General features: G+C 29.3%; 2 protein-coding genes across 2 annotated transcripts; one reads left to right on the top strand and one right to left on the bottom strand.

The window, feature by feature from the left end:
- Positions 1-12,758: 12,758 nt before the first annotated feature.
- LOC107022374 lies at positions 12,759-14,076 on the bottom strand. The gene has a single exon (XM_015223002.2). The coding sequence runs from the start codon at positions 13,803-13,805 to the stop codon at positions 13,254-13,256; it is 552 nt and encodes a 183-aa protein (XP_015078488.1). The 5' UTR covers positions 13,806-14,076; the 3' UTR covers positions 12,759-13,253.
- Positions 14,077-16,371: 2,295 nt separating this feature from the next.
- Positions 16,372-20,436, top strand: LOC107021486 (receptor-like cytosolic serine/threonine-protein kinase RBK2). The gene is made up of 9 exons (XM_015222160.2): positions 16,372-16,661; positions 17,188-17,282; positions 17,404-17,835; positions 18,089-18,340; positions 18,431-18,585; positions 18,983-19,062; positions 19,149-19,284; positions 19,404-19,553; positions 19,753-20,436. The coding sequence occupies exons 1-9, from the start codon at positions 16,627-16,629 to the stop codon at positions 19,948-19,950; spliced, it is 1,533 nt and encodes a 510-aa protein (XP_015077646.1). The 5' UTR covers positions 16,372-16,626; the 3' UTR covers positions 19,951-20,436.
- Positions 20,437-22,740: the final 2,304 nt, after the last annotated feature.

Here is a 22,740-nt window from a genome sequence, read left to right on the forward strand (position 1 = left end):
GTGGAACAATTGGAATTTTTTTTACATTCAGATTTCTAAACTTTAACGTGAATTTAGACACAAAAGCTTTAAGTTTCTTGAAATAGATTTTATATATTTGAAAATTACAATCACAAGAATTAACAAGTTAAATATCTAAGTAAAGGCATATGTGCAAAAGGTTCCGATGTAAAAGACTTCAGTTGCCTAACCGTACTACATAAATCGAGATGAAGATAATAATATTTTACTAAATATTATTATTTCATTCGTCTCAAGTTAGTTTTCGGCAATATTTTCTTTATAATTCATTCTAAGAAAAACTGTTGATAACTTTCTAAATTAAAGAAGTTAAACAAACTTTTCATATAACCCTTTACGAGAAGCATATGTAGCTAAAAAATATTGAACAAACTTAAAAGATCACAAATTTTAAAAATCATATACTCGAAAAGTAGAGAATCGTTTTCAATTACGATCTACGTTCCACCTATAATTCAAACTATTTATATTAGAATAAATAGGCTCGTATACTATGTCACAAATATTATAAATATGATCTTTCGGAGTACAATAGAAAGACAATTGTTCACAAGTCAAAATACCCCAACTGCTATACTTCACCCGTGCATTAAAATGAAAATGACAAGTATAACATTATTAACTATTCTTTAAAGAAAAATATTTTTTTAAAAAACGTCCATGATGATATGTATCTTCAAAAAGTAAAATTAAAGGGGATTTGGTTATATTATCTAACTTATTACGGTATAATAAAGGGATAATGCATAAATATTCCTTTAACCTATGTTTGAAATCTCAGAGACACATTTATACTATACTAAAGTTCTGTTACCCCTGAACTTGTTTTCGGCCTACATGGCACTATTTTGTGGGTCTAACGCGGGTTGATTTTTTTTTAAGCTAGTGTCACATAGGCCAAAAAGGGATAGAAAATTACTTATAAAATAAGTTCTGGAGGTACTAGAACCTTAGTATAGTATAAGTGTGTCTCTGAAATTTCGGGCATAGATTAAGGATTACTCGTATATTTTCCCTATAATAAATAAATATATATATATTTGTATATGGTTGACAATCATAGAGAGACCAAGGTACACTCGTAAATCACGTGGTGTCTTAGAAGAAGAGGGACACAATTATAAATATAAGTGCTTGAATACATGACAACAATTATTGTATATATTAAGCTATGCCAAGGCATGCAAAGCCTTATATATTAGATGTTCTCAAGTGGACACACGCAATTAGCCAAAGCACTAGAAAACAAAAAAAACAAGTATAAAGCCAATTCGTTCAAAGGCGGAGCTATGTGAAAGTTTGTGGGTTCAGAAAATTCAGTAGCTTATTTTTAGATATTATATTTGTATTAGAAAATTATATATATATATATATAAATTTGTGAAACTTTTAATAAAATTGATTAATAGCTCAATGATAAGAAAGGTCATAAAAATGTTTTCCCCACTAGTGTTCTCGATTCAAATCTCTTCTATCTTAAAATTTAGAATTCCCAGTCTAGGCCCTACCTCTGGTTATCGCTTGCATATCAATATCTTTTTTTATAGTACTATCATTTATAGATAGTCTTTTCTAGAAAAAAACATAATTAAAAATTATTTTTTACCAATTTAATTTTTTATATAATCAGATCATTTAAAAAATAACTATTATATAATTATAATAATTTGCAATTTGCTTGCATTTTGTGATTTATAGCTTATTCTTATCCTATATTAATTTACACCCTAATCTCTTTCCTTGATTATAAAACCACAAAAATATAATTTTTTTTCTAACAATATACAAGGCATGGTGGGTGGCATATTACCCATATATTAGTGACCACATCCAGCCACTCTATTGTGCATGCGTACCAACAAACCTCCCTTACAAGTCTCATACATCTACACGTATTACCCATCACCCACAACATACTATAATATATACTTATCTTCCAATTGCATCTCTACCAAAAAGTAAACTATTAATTAAAGAAAATTACAAACTTTTTTCTTCTACTTATTGTTTTATAATTATACTAAATTTAATTAAAGACCGTGTAGGGTTTTAATAAAACTTAAACGGAGATGTTTGGATTTCTCTGTGCGGAGATGTGAGAGGTTTGGTCATTGATGGTTTTAGGAGAAGCAGAGATAGATCAAATTTGGGAGAGGCAATTAGACGTGACATGACATAATTTCAACTTATCAAGAACATGATTTTAGATAGAATATTATAAAAGACGCAGATTATACTAGAATGTTGTAAACAATAATTATTATGTTATGTCTTGTTATTAGTACATATTAAAAGTATTGCTCTGATAGTTTCTTGTCTAGTTGATTTTTGTTATGTGTTGTTTCTTGTAATTTGACTATCATAATGTTTTTTCATAATTATTGTCATGTTACTATATATACTTCTATTGTTTTTTTCTTTTGAATGTCTTTGGATATTTTTTCTTAAAAATCAATAATTTATCAAAAATAATTTCTCTACATTATTATTATCCTAGTATATATAGGTTCTTTTTAGGTACATATGTAAGAAATAAATCCGACATGGATTGTGCATTGTACCACGTAAACGAGACATCATCTTGACTCTTGTATATGTGTGTCGACACACTACATAGCCCACCAATGGCCATATATACGGAACCTTTAATACTAGAAAGTGTATGTTTGTTTGATCATAATCAACGCAGGCAAAGTCAGAATTTTTATTTTATAAATTTTAAATTTTATAATAGTCATGATTTTTAATACTCATCTAACAATAGTTATTTAGTATACTATTTTGAAATGTCTAATAATAAATATTTTAATAAAAATACATTATTAAATTCGATCAAATTCATATCTGGACTTCAAGCTTAAATGGATAAGGAGACAATTACATGAGCTTTGGAGATCGAGAGTTACTTTAGCCGTCGTATTTAATGAACTCTCTGTGTCCAACAATCACGGGCGAAAAAATATACTATTTATATATGGTTAAAATATTATTTTATGTATATATAGTAGATATTAAACACCCTTCGACTACTTTGCGTGTCTATTTCTACGAATTTTGACCCCCTTATTGAAAATCCTTGTACATTATTGATTTTGCACATTATATAAGAAAATATAAATAGAATGGTACTTTTAATATATCACTCTTTGAATGTAATTAATACAATGTTTTGAAAAAATGTAATAGGAAATGATTATAACTAATAATAAAGGTAAATTAAAAAGTGTAAAATTATCTATTAATTTTGTCAAGTGAACAAGTATTTTTAAACATTTTAAAATAGTATAATAAATAATTATTGTTAAACGATCGGACGGAGAGAGTAATTGCTGCATGCGCAAATTTTCCCACATTTATATATAACAAAATATTCAAATTTGACTTAAGATTATATTAAAAAAAAACAAGTATTGAGTCATTTTTTATATCTAAGCATTATATTTTTAAAAATATATAGAAGGAGCAGGCATCAGCATTTTATGAGTACTACTGTTCCATGCGCGCATATTTGGTGCAGTGGTACCCACACTCTATCGATTGGCATGTGTAAATTAGATTAATTTATTTTCTTAATTAAATTAACTAATTTAATAAAAAATCAAAATGAAAACTACGTAAACATGATTAAGTGATAATTATGTTTATGAAGAACTAGTTCATTTGATTAGATTGAAATTTAAGTGGTAAAAAAATACCTTTTTAAGTGTTTGGGCTACCTAAATATATAATTTGTTTGAATAAAACTATTTGACATGAAAATAAACCCGTTGATGTATTTAGTAAAAAAAAATGTTAAAAGTGTTAAAATGACTGAAATATACATTTAATACCAAAAATGAGCATGTTATTGCCATATTTTAAAATTTAAATCAACTCAAACACAAATTAATTTGTGCATTGTTTCAATTCAGAATTGATTGTATTAGATTATTTTTGTTAAACATAAATTATTTATCGAAAGAACATACAATAATTGTTATTTTAATTAAATTTAATATACTCCTCCATATATAGTTTAATTTCCATTTGCGTTCTGATTTAGTATATGATAATTTTAAAGTATATTGTCTGAAACTAAATAGTGGCGTAATCTATGCCTAGTTAGTTTATTTTGATAACACAAAATTTAAAATTCAATCTCAAGAAATTTAGTTATGTCACGTAAATTGAAACGAGAGGAAAGTATAATTGAATTTGGACGCAAGTTACATAAATGGATATGCATTGCCAGTGACGTAGCTACATGGTTGCAAAGGGTCTAACCGAACACCCTTCATCCAAAAAAAAATATCATATCTATAAGTAAAATGATAAACAAAATGGTTAAATACCATATAACTGCACCTTTAACATAATAATTTGTTATTGCTTAATAGTGCTTATGTGTTCGAATCTGACTTGTTATGCATATTCATGCCATGCTAGACACTATTGGGAACCAGATGCAAAATTTTAGGAGTTTGAATTACACACTTGACATATCATTAAAATTACTCTATCCCCATAACTTTTGTATATTAACTAGAGTGCGGAGTTAAAAGGGTAAAAAAAATTATCAAAAATTTCAAAAGGGTATATCAATTTCTTTTAAAACCAAAACGGTAAAAACGCTAGCGACTTGTACCTTCTGAAAAAGCGAAATCGCTGCCATAGCAGCGATTTCTTAAAATTGCCTTTCTTTTTTTAAAAAAAAAAAAATTAAACAAATCGCTCCACACGGAGCGATTTTCAAAATTTTAAAAAAAAAATATTATTTTTTTCTATAAGTCGCTGCTTCTGCAGCGACTTCCATCAAATTTTTTATTTTTTTTTTAATTTTTTTTTTGCTTTTTTTAAAAGAAAATTTTGATTCAATTTTTTTTTAAAAAAAATCATTGGCAGTGATTTTTAATTAGTTTTTTTTTAAAAAAAATCAAATCGCTGTAAAGGCAGCGATTTACACTATTTATATATTTTTTTTAAAAAAATCAATTAAATCGCTACAAAAAAAAATTAGCCGATTAAATTAAGTTTTCAAAAAAAATAAAAATTTAAGTGTAAAGCAAAAAATGTGTTAATTAAGAATTCATTTTATGTTATGAATTCTTAATCAACACATTTTTTGCTTTACACTTAAACTTTAATTTTTTTTGAAAACTTAATTTAATCGGCTAATTTTTTGCAGCATTTAATTGATTTTTTTTTTAAAAAAATATAAATTTAGTGTAAATCGGTGGCTTTACAGCTATTTGATTTTTTTTAAAAAAACTAATTAAAAATCGTTGCCAATGATTAATTTTTTTTTAAAAAAATTGAATCAATTTTTCTTTTAAATAAAGCAAAAAATAAATAAAAAAAATTTAAAATTTTTTTTGATGGAAGTCGCTGCTTCTGCAGCGACTTATAGAATTTTTTTTTATTATTTTGAAAATCGCTCCGTGTGGAGCGATTTGTTTAATTTATTTTTTTTTAAAAAAAAGAAAAGGCAAATTTAAGAAATCGCTGCTATTGCAGCGATTTCGCTTTTTCAAAAGGTACAAGTCGCTACATCGTGAGCGATTTTACCGTTTTGATTTAAAAAAAATTTTGATATGCCCTTTTGAAATTTTTAACAATCTTTTTTACCCTTTTAACTCCATACTCATATTAACTATATATTGATATGATTGTTAGAAACGTGGTAGATTTACATGTTTTGACCTTTCAAGTAGTATTGATATTATATTGTCCTTAATTTACAAGTACAATCTTANCCCCCCCCCCCCCAGACATGCAAACAACATCATACTCTCCGGGTCGTTTAGCAGTATTATTATAATTAGAGTTGTTCATGATTATAGTTAAAAAAATAAATTAAACTAATTAAAAAAATTGATATTTGGTTGGGTAAAGTTAGATTTGGTCTAAATTTTGAAAATCAATATTATTGATTTGGTTTTGGTTTTTCTAAAAAAAACCGTAAAAATAATTACATCGAATCAATAAATTAGATATATAAATTTAATTTTTTTGGTATATTATTCATAAATAAAATATAAATATTTTAATAAATTTTAATTAACTTAATGTATTTAAGTTTACAATTTTCTCAAGCCTAACACTTTAGCTCAACTATAACAATCCTAAGTCCAAGTCGAAGTCAATTAAAATTCATTTTTATCTACTTCACATAAAATAGTCACACTTTCTCTTAATTGAAAAACTTTGTTCGTAATGATAGCTCTAGTATTGGTTAATTGCTTAATTGAACCAAATGTTTGTGTCTGTCGGCGTAAGTCCTCAAAAAAATTACTATTACTTTCACACCAGATAAACCAGGAAAAACTAAATTAAACTGACCAATAAATTATGATTTGGTTTGATTTTAGAAATTTAAAATATCGACTGAATTGATTTGATTTCAATTTTAATCAAATAACCAGTTCAAATCGAACCAAGAACACCCCTAATTATAATACACCTCATTTAATATTATTCTTATATTTTAATATATATCCTATTCATTTAATACAACAAACAAGGCCAAACTGTCAATAAAAAATAACAACATTAGTAATACATTTTATAATTCATTAGTATTATATGTTATAAAAACATCCCAGGCCATACGATTTGACACGAATCAAATACTTTTTAATCTGAATTTTTATTATCACTTTGTAATTCTAGTACAACTAAATGATTCCTCTCTTGGTTTTCTTTCTCTATTAGGCCCCTAGTGTTTCATTAGTGGAAACAAAAAGTAATTAAGAAAATGTATGTGCTAGCTTTTCAATTTGTTGAATCATATATATAAAAATTAGGTTTAGCATCGACTAGTTATAGGCTCAAGCAGATACTTCTCGATAAGAATGTTCACGTATTTAATATATATAGAGAGTGTGTTCAACTTGTATTAATATTAATGTTACGTAATCACAGCGACGTCATGCAAGTCACGCTTCATTAAAAATTCCAAAAAAATAATAATCAGTTTTGTTGTTTAATCATAATTAATTATACTCCGATTATATTTTTTTATAAGCCAATAACCATAATTTTACATTAATCTTAATAATACTTCTATAATCGACTTGTCGCATTGGTGATTGGAGTTAAATAAATTAATTAATTTGTTCAAGTCGGCGTTCGTCTTTGAAAATATGAATTATTTTAGTCCATCAGTTACTAATGCATGTAAATACTAATAAGTCCTTTTATTATCATGAATCATGATAAAAAAAAATATTCCAATCTCGTTGAAATATTTAAGGATTGATAAGTTTGATATTCATTTTGGAGCGTTATGTTATGAATTTATTTGTGGAATTATTAAAAATTTTGTTTTTATTTGCTGTTTTAGTAATGAAGTTATAAAATTAAAGATACATGAGTGAGCTTGAGGTTTTACTCCTCTGTCTTAAAAGGTCGCACCTCGTTTCCGCTTCTTAAAACATTGACACGGCCTATATTTCAATTATTTTACCATTTAAAATAGAAATAAGTGTCACAAACACATATAAACTTTATTTTTTTGAGTTTTATACCTAAATTATTGAGAGTGTGAGTTTCATACCTAAACTTTTTAGTTTGAGAAACACACTTGAGTGACGTGTGTAATACACTCTTTCTTTTATTTAAAATAACCTTGACACATAACATTTTACATGGATTAAATATGCCACATTAAAGATTAAAGTATTACTATCTATTAAAATATTTACTTTTTNAAATTAAATAATAAATTATTAATATTAGTTAAAAATTAAAATATTTTTATCCCCCTAAAAATGATTATTTTTAATGATTAAATTTAAATTATTTTTCTTACACCACTTTACCACCTTCTCCCCGCGATAATTCCCCGTCCTTTTTTTCTTAATTTCTTTTATATTTTTTTTAAAAAATCATATTTTCCCTCCCCCACCCCAAACCCCACAAAAAAAAAAATCCACCCATTCATTCCCTAAAAAAAATGATATTATTTTATTTTTAAAAAATAAAAATTCTGCCCCATCCTATGTAATATATATATATATATAATACACTCTTTCGAAAAATATATGCACATACATATCTAACACAAAATGAAAAAAAAATTGTAAGCGAAGGATCATGTGAGGTGCGTAGAATTGTTCTTTTAAAAAAAGTAAAATAATATCTAAATTAATATTTGAAAGGGTGTGAGACGAAGTGAAAAAAATTAAATTCTTTATAAAAGAAATTTAAACAAAAATAAAACTTAAAGAAAAAAAAGCCCCGGGGGGTGGGAGGTGGGGTGGGGTGAAAGGAAGTTATGAATTGGGGTAAGAAAAATATTTTATATTTTATTTAATAAAAGAAATATTGTTTTCTTGGATAATAATTTTTTAATTTTTAACTAATACTAATTGCTAATAATTTATTTAATTTTTGTTTTGTCCTTTGGAGTGTGATGCGATATTTTTAAAATAAAAAAAATAGAGTATCACATACAATGATGAGACTGATATAAAAGAGAGAAATGTGTTTCTCAAATTAAAAAATGATAGTTTAGGTATGAAACTCGCACTTACAACAATTTAGATATAAAACTCAAGAAAAAGACATAATTTAGATGTGTTTTTGATGCTTACCTCTTTAAAATATATACCAATTAATTTAACCGTATATTTACTAATAATAACAATAATTCTTAAGTAAATAAGGATAATGGTTCTCTCAGTCACTCGTATGTTCAAATCTGATTAAATCATCGTGATTCGAGAGGTTAGATGGAAGTAAGTCAGTGACCGTGTACACCTATTAAGATTACAGGATTTCGAATGACTTTTAACTATACATCTTTTTTTATTCTATATTTTGTTATTTTTTACTATTTTAAAAAATTATAAAAATTCTCAATTATTTCACTTTTTCGGATTCATTGGTATTATTAATTACCTCCTTCACTTCATTATTGAATTTCATTTTTTTCCCATCAATTGCAAGTAATTGAAAAGCTAGTATATTTTCTTTTTCATTCATTTTTTCTTTTCAGTTCATTAATTATTGATTTTTTCAAAAATATTTTTAGCTTTTTCATTTACGAATTTCTAATACATATGGATGATATTTCATTTTTTTGGTATTGAGATTATCCAATTAATCGAAGAAGGATGCATCATTGACTTCAAAATTGACTGTCGAAAAAACACTTAGAAAAAGGTTGAATTGTTGTTGGCTCCAACAAATGCTTTGGATCAAGATTCATGGGTGACACCAATGTATAAAGTGGAAAAAAAAGGTAAGAGATTGATAAGAGCAAAGGAGAAAGTGTCAAAGGATTTCTTCATCATTTATTTTTGCTTTCAACAAATTAGACCGTTGGTCGACTTTTTGTTGTTCATCTTATTCTGATATATGTGTATTCATATTTTTGATATATTTAGTTGTTTTTGTTTCTTAAATTAATATATAATGTCTATGTTCCAATATTATGATACATTACAATTTATCATGCACAGTATATCGTGTTTAAATATTAGTTACGATAAATAACCTTAATTTATTGAAATACAAATTAGTATGTATCGTGTTCATGTACCCCCGGAGTTATTCAACTAGCTATGTTATGTATCTTTAGACATTATCAATTACATTGTTGATACATGAACATTAATATTTTATAACAGTATCAGTTTGTATCATATTCATAGTTATGTATACGACACAAAATTGATAGAGTAACTGATTGATTATTTTTTTTTTGGTTGTTTATCTTTTCTGATACATATGATCAGTTCTAGTCTATTTTCATATCTAAATGTATGAACAAAATAGATACATTCATCAAGTATCAAAAACTATTTTTAACTTTTTGAATTTGTTATGATTGAGAGAGATTTGATAGAAGAAAATTCAAAATCTGAATTGTTTGAATTTGTTATGATTTGAGAGAGATTGACATCAATTTGATTTGCGTGATTTGAGAAACTGATGTTTAATTTTTGTTTATTGTTCTTATTCTCAACAGACAAGTTGTCTAATGTATCAATATTTTATGTATCGGATGAATGAGATGTCTCCAAATGACACAGATTTGAAGGAATTTTGTAAATTGAAAAAGGATAGGGATAAGATGTTATTTACTCCTTTTACTATGAGATTCCTAAAAATTATACATTCTTTTTAATAATAAGTGTGCATAGTTGTCTTAATTTTTCATCTATATCGTTTCAATTTTATTATAAAATGTCCTGGGGGGGCTATATATAACTAGGAAAAATGCACAAGTACTCCCCCTCCAATCTATGCCCGAAATCCGAGAGACACACTTGTACTTTACTAAGGTTCGATTACCTCCCTCAGATTTATTTTATAAATAATTTTCTACCCCTTTTCGACCTACGTGATTATATAATTGAAAAAATTATCAACACACGTTGGACCCACAAGATAGTGTCACGTAAGTCGAAAAGGGATAAAAACTTATTTATAAAATAAGTTCACGGGGGTAATAGGACCTTTGTATAGTATAAGTGTGTCTCTGAGATTCGGGAATAGTTTAGGGGGTACTAATGCATTTTCCCTATATAACTAGATTATAGAAGCGAATGTTGAGAAGCTTAAGGTCAGCCGGTCAATTGACCAGTTTGCCTTTCTCCTCAACTTCTTCTATTTATATTTAGTATTTTATCTGTTTTAAATTATTTTAATTTTAATTTTTTTATATATATTATGTATTTATAAAAATAGTATTAAAAAGTAACTTAAAATATCATAAAGTTGATGACCTCTCGAAATTTCACATGTACTAATTAGGACTGAAAGAGAGTACAATATATCATTTGAAAATCACATTAAGAGTTCTATAAATTACAATAATTAATAATTTAAAATATTTGAAAATCATATTAAAATGTGATAACTCTCAAAATTTCACATGTGCCACATAAATTGGGACAAGGGGGTAACATATATTATTTGAAAATTACGTTATGAATACTATTAATCGCAACTTGAAATATTTAAAAACATATTAAAATTTTGATTAAATCTCAAAATTAACCCATGTCATATTAATTGGAACATGGTAAATAACATATATTGTTTAAAAATTGCATACTTGATATATTTTTTAAAAAATATATTAAGAATTTAATTAATTCTCAAAATTTCACATGTGTCACATAAATCACAATAGTAAACAACTTAAAATATTTTAAAAATTAATCAACTCTCGAAATATCACATGTGCCAAACATATTATTTGAAAAATACGTTAAAAATATAATAAATAATTTTAATTGACTCTTCTAATTTTATCTGTATCACACAAATAAAAATAACTAAATTAATATATATCAGGCTTTTAATAACAATCCTTGTTCGACCAGTACATTAATTCACCGTATAAATGTATAATAAATCAATGTGTTTGCAAATAGATTTTTATATTTTATAACTAATCATAATCAATTACTCCCTTGTGGTCTTTTTTAAACGGAGGGAGTAATATACATTGTTCACCTCATAAAAGTGAAATATATAAGTCCATGATAATTATTTTGGGTAAATGTCGAAATTCTGAATATGAATGACAATCCACAAATTAAATCAAGTTGAAGGAATTTCTCTTTCTCCTTTTACCAGGTCATGAAACCTCTTCCAACAGTGTGTTATGTAGCCAAACTAACATCAAACAAGAAATAGAAGGGTTAGGAATGATCTCTGTAACATGACAGTGTTACACCATTTTAGTATATCCTAAAGTTATAGATTTCCTAATATTAACAAGCTAGCTGAACTATCTGTAAAGAAATAGAAATCGGGTGTAATTTAACCTTAAAAGTTAACTTATAAACGAGGATCGTCCAATTTTATATAAGAAATCCATATTTTCCTCATCCCACCTATGTGTGATTTAACACCCCCACCTTATGCTTAGAATTAGACATTAAATGGAGCCTAACATCAGTAAATCATAAATAGGACCCAACATCATTAAATCATGTAAAAATGGTGAAATGAATTTGACTCTAATACTGTATAAAAATATGGGAAAAGGGTCTGATATACCCCTCAACTTTGTCATTTAGAGCTGATATACCCTTTGTTATGAAAGTGACTCATATATTCCCCTACTTGTTAACAAATGGCTCACATATACCCTTTTCCTCTAACGGAAATGAAAAAAATAATAATTTTAATCTAAAATTTTTATTATTTTTTTCTAAAAAATATAATCCCATATGAGTAAATTTAATCCTCGTTAAACATTTTTTTTTTTGACTTTTTTTTGTTTCAATGACTAATTTATAATTATTGTTTTGATAATCAAATTTATTTATGCTTCACTAACATTTTTGTAAAACTTATGGTAGATGACCAAATTTTTTCTTCGAATACGAAATTAAATTACAATACACACAAAAAAATAGTTTAATTTTTTTCTTTAAACTAAGGAATGAAAGAAAAAAATAAAATAAGAATAAGAAACTCAAATAATTATAATAAAAGAAGTCAAAAATAATTTATGCATTAGTAAGAGCATATATGAGGCACTTTTATAACGAGGGATATATCAGCTCCAAATGACAAAGTTGAGGGATATATCAGATCCTTTTCCTTAAAAATACAGATCTTGTGTCTAGCTCTATTCAGCCCAAAAGCAGTAGTGAAACTGAAAATGGTCTTGGATATTATGGGACAAAATAGCACATGCGATTAGTTCAAACTCGAAAATTAGTCCAAATATTTGAAGATTAGATTCTGATTTCAATCATCGATTAAAGTTGGAAAGTAGATAGACCATTAACTTAAACAATATTAAACTCTTGATCACTGAATATTTGTAGTATTGATAAGTATTATCTTACGATTTACAAGAAAGAAACTGAAAATTTGCTCGTTCAACATCATCTTCAGTCAGTTAATTAACAGAGCAGCACAACATCTTCTTCCCCTCCAACCACTTTACTAATTTCTCCCATAATTATTCCCATTCCCGTATTTTATCATATATAGTAGTTAGTACTATACATATATATTATAATATTCCATTCCCATATTTTTACAACAAAACCCTCCCAATATTGCTTTGATCAATAAAAATAAATTCATATTTTACAAAAAAATTTAAGATAGATATAATTCTTTTTCTAAATTTCTCAAATTTTCAGACCTTTTCATCTTCTCCACATGTCTAAAAAATATCATGGAGAAATTAAGATCCCGAAAATTCTATTATTGTCGATTCGGATCGGATCGGATCGGGTCGGATCATTTTAAGGGAACGTCATAACCGGATCCTCCTAGTGTTCCAGCCGGAGCAAGCGCCTCAAATCTCTACTGGCGAAGTCATCAGACTTGAAATCCTCTTGCTTTTTGTTGAAAAAGGAAGGCAACGGAAGAGCTCTAGGCGACGGCGAATTTGAAAAAGCTGAACCGGCGTAGACGTCGGCCGATGATAACCCGACCCGGATCTGCTTGTGCACCTTTTCGCGTTGACCCGGTCCGGTTCCATAAACGGAGTTCAGCGAATCCAAAGACTCGCCTCTCCTCAAAATCGTTACCTGTCCCATAACTACGCCACCGTTAGACTTACCGGCGTTGAGAGTCGGTCTCAAATCATCGGAACTCGCAGATCTCCTCCTCATCAACGGCTCAGGTTGGTTTCTCACCTTCTTCTTCTCAGATCTTTCCTTTTCCGTTCTAACCACCTGTTTCCGGTTCCCATAAGATGACCTAGAGCTAATATACTCATTTCCGTTTCCAAAATTGTTTCTCCGACGATAACACACCGACGGTGAAACTCTGAACCATTGAGTTAATATATCCTGCGGCCGCAAAATCTCTGTTGCCATAATTTTTTTTCGTATAATAAAAAAAAATCAAATCGTTCAAAGCATGAAGGAGAACAAACAAATTCAACAGAGTTGTTGAAAATGGATTAACAGGATAGAAAAAAGAAGGTTGAATAATTTCTGATTTTTCCTGTTCCTTGTTGTAAGGGAAGGAGGTAAATAGTTTTTTTTTTTTTGGTGTATTGTTATTTATCTCTCTCAATTGTCAAGGAAAAGGGAAAAACAGTTTATCTTCTTTTGGTTGCTCGGTTTTGATTTTGAAATTTTTTGTTTAGAGGACAGAAGATTTAAATACAAAGAGGAGAGAGAAAAAGTATAGAGAAGATGTGGGGGTGAGGGGTGCGCGGATAATGGGTTTTTTTTTTATGGGGAGAATGGTGTATGCATTTTTTTTTAAAGTTTTAATCCGTTTGAGTGGTTTTAATAAGGGAAAATTGTATATAATAGCAAATTAATAATCTAAAATAAATGGAGTAGTTAGGGTTTGGTTTAATTGTGCTCCATAGCAAACGTTTGCAAAAAAATTGTCAGGCGCCTCTCTCCCAAATATCTCGCTCGCCACTCTCCTCCAATCTCTCGCTCGCTTCCTCACTTTTTTATACAAACACAAGTGTATAAAAATTGTTTCTAATTGTATAAAGCAGAGAAAATTGTATAAATACATATATTTTTGTTCCCCTCTTTCAGATCTCGCTAGCCACTCTCCCAGATCTCGCTCGCCACCCTCTCCTTTCTCACTTATACAAACAGAATCGAAGTGTATAAATTGCATTTCTGTTTGTATAAAACGTGAGAAAATTGTATATACACATGCAAGTACATATATTTTCCGTCCTATACACCTATAATTATACAATATAAATACTCCCCTGCCCAGTTTCTTTTGTTTTTCTCTCTTTCTCGTTTTATATAATTTTCAAATTGTATCTAATTTCTCCCTTTCTCGTTTTATACAATTCGATTCAATTGTATATTCCTTGTCAAGTCTCTTTTGTCTTTCTCTCTTTCTCATTTTATACAAATTCAAATTGTATATAATCGTTCTATACACTTATAATAATATAATTCGTTTTTATACAATTCTCTGCCCAAGTGTCTTTCTCTTTCTTGTTTTATATACTTCGTTTTATACAATTTGCTTCAACTGTATATATATATATAGCGAATTATACAGTTTCTGTGTTTGCTATGGAGCGCAATTATGCCAACTTTGCTATAGCATACAAATATGAATTTTTTATTTGTTATATGTGAAAGTTACCCTTTTAATAAACATAAAATTCCTAATTTATTTTCAAGTATTTTAAGTAAATGAAAATCTCCCAGAGTTATATTTATCTTGGTTATACTTTTTTGATATAAGCTTTTTGAAATTGACATCATTTTATATTTATGTTCTTCAATTTTGAATATACGCATAAGATAATAAGGGTGGAGACAATGAGAGTTAACATCCAAAGACAAATATGTACTCAAAGTTGGATGATAAGGATAAATATATCAAAAAAATATAGCAAAGGATAAATATTAATATTTTCTAAGAGTACTAGCATATGACATTTTTTTCATTTTTAAAATAGAAAAAATAATAAATATACCATGAACTATCGTAAATGGTATGTAGATACCCTCCGTCATATTTTTCGGACATGGTGCCCCTATCGTTCAAAACTAGAGTATATATGTCCTTTACACTAACGGACATACATGTGTTATAAACTTATCCATCGACTCAATATTTATTAAATATCGAATCGATACTAAGACTGTGTCACGTGTCCCTATTTAGTCTTCCATTAGAGTGAAGGGAATATATGCTCTAGTTTTTAGACAACAGGGGCATAAATATTCCAAAAGTATAACGGAATGTATCTGCGTACCATTTACGATAATTCTATAATATATTTATCCTTTTTCCCTTTAAAGTGTTTATTCTTTTTATTTCAATTTATATGATCTATCTTTTTAGTCTCAAAAAGAAAAACACAATTTTATATTAATTTTACCTTTAATGAATGATTTAGAGCTACAAAATATTTATAACTTATTTCATATTACAAATTTCAGTTTTTGAAAGGATAATACTTCACCAGAAATATAATACTAATATCAACAAGACAAAGGATTGATGAGTTATCCCATAGTAAGATTAATTTTTGTCGTACCTCCTATGAAATGGTACTTGAAGTGCATGATACATAATTTTTCATGTATAATTAGTTGATAATATTCATAAATTAATAAACTAAAATAGTTGGTCGCAATTTGTGTTTAGACAAATGTTTTTTATGGTTGTAATAGAAAGAGAAAAGAGAGGGTGGGTTGTTTGTGGAGCTCAAATTTCTCATTAAGGGTGACGTGTGTTCCATTCCTTCAGGCTATCGTCGATTAAATCTATAATTTTTGTTTTTGTTGATAATACCTGCCACGTCGGGGTCTCGATGAAATTATTGAGTTCGAAATTCAACATATTTTTTTAAAATATATTGTGAGGTGATAGCACTAACAATGTAGTTGAGGAAAAAAATCAGAGTATTTTTCCTAAAATTTAATAGAGTAGTTGTTATTTTCATGCACGTAGGTTAGGGGACAAAAAGAAATCATGCACGTAAATATGGAGAAAACTCCGAATTTTGCTCATAGAGAGGAGGCAAGATTTCGGTAGACAGCATGACAACCACTATTTCCCTCTCATCTCCTTCAATACTTTCTCTCTCTCATTCTTTTTTTGGTTTCTCTGGAAGAGGCTCCGATCCCTTCTCCCCTGCTTAGGCCACTCGGGGTTCAATTTTTGTTTGGCTAATTCATTGTCGTTTTCCCCATGAAAACTACTCGTGAACCATTTCCTGCCCCATGGTATCTTCTATTCTGATTGATTTTAGTTTCCCTTGGTATGACTTTTTACGAGGAAATGTTGTAGCTTATTTTTGTATATATTGTACCATTAACATGAGGGTTGCCAACGTAATTAATTTTGTTTCTAATGCAAGATGTATGTATATATTTGTGTTGTTATGATGCAATGAAATATGCACATGAATGGTGGATGATATGAACAAAAGCTTATTAATTTTTATTGGAAATGTTTTTTTTTTGCTGTATATGCGTGAACAACAAATGTATTTTTATTTTTTGGGACTGCTGTATTTACAACTTCAGATTGATCTTTGAGTAGTTTCTGCTAAGGGGGCTACCGATAGATCGAATTCAAAAGCATATATATGTAAGAGAATAGAAGCTGAGAGGATGAGTTGAGTATTGGCCTGAGATTTGAATGAAAATGGACGAAGAAACCATTAGCTTGATGTTTCAACAATTTCCCTACTACAATATATGTGTAAATGACTTGTCGAAATAACTGATAGTTCTTACTGTGTTACAGTGAGAACCCCTCCAATGGAATCACGGAAAAGGGGCTCTCGAAGGTGGGGCAAAATAAGCTACTTTTTTGTGCTTCCATTTCTATCTCCGCTGAAGGTAAAACTATATTTCTTTACCTTGGATGTCTTTTTAGATCATACTACTCATCTCGATATGTTGGTTAGTTTGTGTGCATGTTTATCTTTGTAATATGTAACATATCATCATGTTATGCTAGAATTGCGGAGTCTCACTGTGGATGAAGGAAAAATAGAAAAAGATTCAACTGAAGAACCTCTGGACAAGGTTCAATCACGAGATGACGTAGCTGAGGACTCTATCAGAGATGCTTCCGAAGATGATGCAGAGTCTACAACTTCAAAGTCCAGCAACATTTCAGATTCAGATGGAAAATTCCAATCCCAGTGGAAAGGTTTCATTAAAAGACTAAAGATAACTTCAGCAATGCATTTGCATACATTCCATCCTAGCATACCTTCGCTGCCTTCTATTAAGATGCTACCGAAATGGAAAAGTAAGAATACAGAACAGAGCATTCCAATGGCGTCTTCTCCTAATCTAGATGCTGATTTACGTCACTGTTTTCAAGCGCACTGGAAGAATTTCCCACTCTCTGATCTTCAGAAAGCTACCGGCAACTTTAGCCGTGGTATGAGTTTCTTCGTATCTCTACTATTTCGTCTTTAGACGATTTAATTTATATCCAAATATCTGCAACTAAGGCTGCCAACTTGAAGGAAAATATCACTTTGAACTTCAGAACAACTCAATTTTTCAACTTTCAACTGCTTGTGTATGATGAGCTTATTTGTATCTCCCAAATGTTTAGTTAGTACTTTTATTTAGCAAATTACCCTATTAGCATATTGTGGTCCTCATTATTCTTTATGTCATTCTCAAAGAAAACCTGATTGGTGAGGGAGGTTCATCTGAAGTATATAAGGGACATCTTAAAGATGGCCAACTGGTGGCAGTTAAAAGGCTGATCAGGGGAACTCAAGAGGAGATGACAGCGGACTACTTATCTGAGCTCGGAATTCTGGTACATGTCAACCATCCCAACATTTCTGGTGTTATTGGATATGGAGTGGAAGGAGGGATGCATCTTGTCCTTCCTCTGTCTCCACATGGGAGCTTAGCAAATCTGCTTAATGGTCTGTTCATCATTAGCTTCTTTTGAATTGATTTCTTCTGTAGATTCTTAACCGTTAATTAGTTTTCTCTATTATGCATTACTCTTTCAGGTGAAAAGGGTAAGTTGTCTTGGTGTTATAGGTATAATATCTCTCTTGGCACTGCTGCTGGCCTTGGATATCTCCACGAGGGTTGCCGGAGGAGAATCATCCACAGAGATATCAAGACAGCTAATGTTTTGCTGACGGAAGATTTTGAAGCTCAGGTATCTCTTTGAACAAGTACTTGTGAAGTTAAAAGCTATTGTATTATGTTTCAGAGTCGCTTTGTTGTCTGGCATTTGAACACCTTTCAGCAATAATTGAATGTCATTTGTAAGAATACCTTTCACTCAATACCTAATCTCTTGATGGAACCCTTTTTTTTTACTTGTCCCAAACATGAAGTTTTCTTCAAACTGACGTAGTACAAGAACAATTTAGTGCATAACTGATAAAATACAGTGTCATTTTTTTCTGTTTCATTTATTCGCTAATTAAGCTGTACTCTTCCCTTCAGTATATCCATGGTCCATAGACTTCTATTAAAATAAAATCTACATGGGTTTTATTTTTCTTACATCAATTTGTGGCATTTGATGTTCAACTATTAGTTTTCTGCAGATATCTGATTTTGGACTTGCAAAATGGCTTCCTGATCAATGGACTCACCTCACTGTATCTCAGTTTGAAGGAACATTTGGGTCTGTGGAACATAATCTCAACCAAAAAAACTTATATACTGTAATGATCTCCCATAATGAATATATCTTTCTAAATTCCATGACAGATACCTCCCTCCTGAGTTCTTCATGCATGGTGTTGTGGATGAAAAAACAGACGTCTACGCCTTTGGCGTTTTGTTGTTAGAGCTCATTTCTGGACGTCCAGCTTTGGATGAATCTCGTAATAGTGTTGTGATGTGGGTATGCAATCATCTCAATTGTATGTCCTTAAGTGATTAGGAAGGAGATGTAGATTACAATTGCCATTTCTTCTGACAAGGGATCATACTAAAACTTACTATAATAACCCCCTGTTGCAGGCCAAACCAATGCTGCTTAGTAAGAATCACAGTGGGTTAGTCGATCCATCACTTGGGGATGCCTATGACTCAGAACAAATGAATCGGATGGTTATGGTTGCCTCTTTATGTATACAGCAAGCTTCAACAGATCGGCCTCAAATGAGCCAGGTACGTTATCTAAAACCTTAAGGGCTACATTACCAGTATGAATTATAGTAACTAGAGCTCTGTCCAACTGTGCTTGGAATGTTAAGCTAATTCCAAGAGAACTTGGTTCCTTATTCTATAACATTAACATACCATGGCACAAGAAAGAAAAAAAAATATATGCATCTTTCACTAATTTGATGCATGTCATGATATGCAGGTTCAAGAGATGCTAAAAGGTACCAAAAGCATTCTTGAGAGAAAGAAAACATTCCAACGTACTAATCGTCAAGACGATATATCCCAAAAAGTTAATTTACTGCTTGACATGCCCTCACCAAAGTGTAAAGATGATCCAAATTGCCAGCAAAGTCAGGCAGAGTTAGAGAAATATAATGTTAATCCCTTGTTACAATGAAGATCTCTTATGTGATCGATCTGAACACTCAGGACAAACATCTCACTGCCATGGAACTATCGGAATTCACAAAACACATGACAGGTTATTCGTGTTCTATTCTACCATAACTGATCTAATCACCGCATCCAGGTGAACATCTACTGAGAAATCCATAATGAGAAGTGCGGCAAACAGTGTTTTCAAGTTTTGATAAGTTTAGCAGGTTTGTTTGGCGACGTTGGCTGAAACATGTTGGACCCTACTATACATTGAAATTTCAACATGTTATAGGGTACATAGCACTTAGCAGACCCTTGTTCTGTTTGATTGCATCCAGAAATAGGTTTTGAACCTGTGCATTTTGACATGGCTAGCTAAACACTACCTGTATTATTTTGTATAGTACATCCTTTATATCAGCAAGTGCAGATTGCTTTGTTAATAGGCTTTAACTCAAGAATTGGAAGGCAAATGTGTTATCATTCGATGGTTTTTGGCCACGTTGCTCGAACTTCTCAAAAATGTTGACATATACATATTGGATCTTCCAAATGTATATTTCTGTGGATCCACCGTACCACCTGTATTCATGGATTAAAAACTGCTTTGACACCGGTATGACATATTTTTGAAAAAATCTAGCAATAGAGGTTGTGCGAATATCAATGGTTAAATTCCTACTAAAGATTTAAATCAATCCCATTGGAAGTTGGAGTAAATGATACTCCCCCGTTCCATTTTATATCACTTTTTTTTACTTTGCACTTGCAATAAATGAGGTAATTTTATCCTTTTTACCCTTATTTAATGTTTTATTAAGTCAACTTTATAATAAATGATGAATATATTTTCAAGGGTAATTAACTACTCTATCAAGGATATAATAGATAAAATATAATAATTTATGCATAAACTTATAAAATGATAAGTATTATCATCCAACTATATATATATATATATATATATATATATATACATATATATATAGAGAAAGAAGAGCGAAGTGGGAGGACGACCAAGGGTAAAAATGTAATTTCACTCTAACAAAAATCTATTAAAAAGATAATAAATAATTCTAGAATTATCTTTTTATATATGAAGTGAATAATGATCAAGGGAAAAACGTAATTTCATGCTTCTAAAAATCTACCAAGAATGATAGTTCTAGAAACATGTTAAGTTATTGTTATTATCATTAACTTATTTTGTTATTACTTCATTTCCTTTTTATTTCTTTTGTGAGTTATTTGTGATATCTATTTTATTAGGCATAATACATATATTGGACCCTAAATTTGGCTTCAAATTTTAACGTTGACCTCCAACTTTCATAATGCACAAACACTTTAACTATCCAACTTTTAAATTAATAAACACATGAGTCCTACATGACACAGTACACATAGCACACTACGTAGGACAAAAATGACATGTAGGACATGTGTGTCTATTTGTTCAACTTTATGCAAGTTTAAGTGTCTACTTGTGCACACCCAAAGTTGAAGGGCATAAATGTGATCCAAAACCAAGTTAAAGACATATTTATATATTATGCCATTTTATTATTACTCTATTTTTATTACTTTAATTTAATTCATATATTTTTTCTATTCATTATGCTTGTAAAAAAACCTACTATTTATATAAAAATATCATGAATTAATTATTTCAATCTTTATTTTGGCTCTAATTAATATACTTGTAAATAAATTAATGTGATAAAATTAATAATATATATTAGATTGAAATTAAAAAAAAAAGATGTTAAAAGTAACTTTACAAATAAAAATGAATACGATGATGTATTTGTATTAAAGATGACCAAGAATAAAAATGTAATTTCATTCTAACAAAAATCTATCAAAAAATAAATAATTTTAGAAACATGTTTCTATATATGAAGTGAATGACGATCAAAGGTAAAAATGTAACTCATGCAAGCAAAAATCTACCAAAAATGATAACAAGAAAATTAAATAGTTCTAAAAACATCTTTAGGAATTATTATTAGTATTACCTCATTTGTGTTATTATCTACACAAATCTGAACTACTCCACTCTGATTATATTCTCCAGGACGGAAAATCAAAAGTAAGTTGCAACACAATTAGATATCGAAACATAATATGATAATGATATCACTCGATAGTTGTAGAAAAATTAATAAGCTGAAGCGCTAAACTGCGGTCTGAAAAGATAACTAGAGCGTGACCAGGACAAATTCCTGATTGCTTCTAATTTGTAATGACCTATTAATTAAAATCTGAATTAGATACAAGTGTGTCATATCTTTTACTTCTAATTTGTAATGACCTATTGCTTTTCATGGATTTGTAGATCCTTGGTTCCTATCTCCCATGCTTCTCTCATTTGATTTCTTGCATTATGTTATTTCAGTTTACATATTTACTTTTTTGCTTCTCACAGATCATTTTAGTTGATAGGTGTTTTCTTGTTTCTTGTAGATACTCCCTTGTAATTTTGGAAGTGGCAAAAAGTATGAAAATCAACCAAGCTGATGACTAATGACTATAACTCCTGGTCAGAGGAAATCATGATTTCACATGTGGTTGTGATGAGTTAGAAATATTATCAATAAAATGAGTATTATGTTTATGATGTATATATCTTTATAACACATCAGCTATTACTAGAACTGTCTAACGGTCTTTCTTCAGTAGTTTGTCTATTCCGTCCGTCCGTATACAAGAAAATGTCATTCTACCATGTCAATACATAATTGATCAAGTTGGATTGCTGTTTTTAGCTTCATTATCAATATATATATATATATATATATATATATAA

Source organism: Solanum pennellii, chromosome 6 (assembly GCF_001406875.1).
Source record: "Solanum pennellii chromosome 6, SPENNV200".
NCBI classification, from domain to species: Eukaryota; Viridiplantae; Streptophyta; class Magnoliopsida; order Solanales; family Solanaceae; genus Solanum; species Solanum pennellii.

Excerpts from the sequence above, each read along its gene's own strand:
- LOC107022374 (XM_015223002.2), bottom strand. The coding sequence starts at position 13,805 with ATGGCAACAGAGATTTTGCGGCCGCAGGATATATTAACTCAATGGTTC.
- LOC107021486 (XM_015222160.2), top strand. The coding sequence starts at position 16,627 with ATGAAAACTACTCGTGAACCATTTCCTGCCCCATG. Across the intron at positions 17,283-17,403 it reads CATTTCTATCTCCGCTGAAG|AATTGCGGAGTCTCACTGTG; the intron begins GTAAAACTATAT and ends ATGTTATGCTAG. Across the intron at positions 18,341-18,430 it reads CTTAGCAAATCTGCTTAATG|GTGAAAAGGGTAAGTTGTCT; the intron begins GTCTGTTCATCA and ends TTACTCTTTCAG.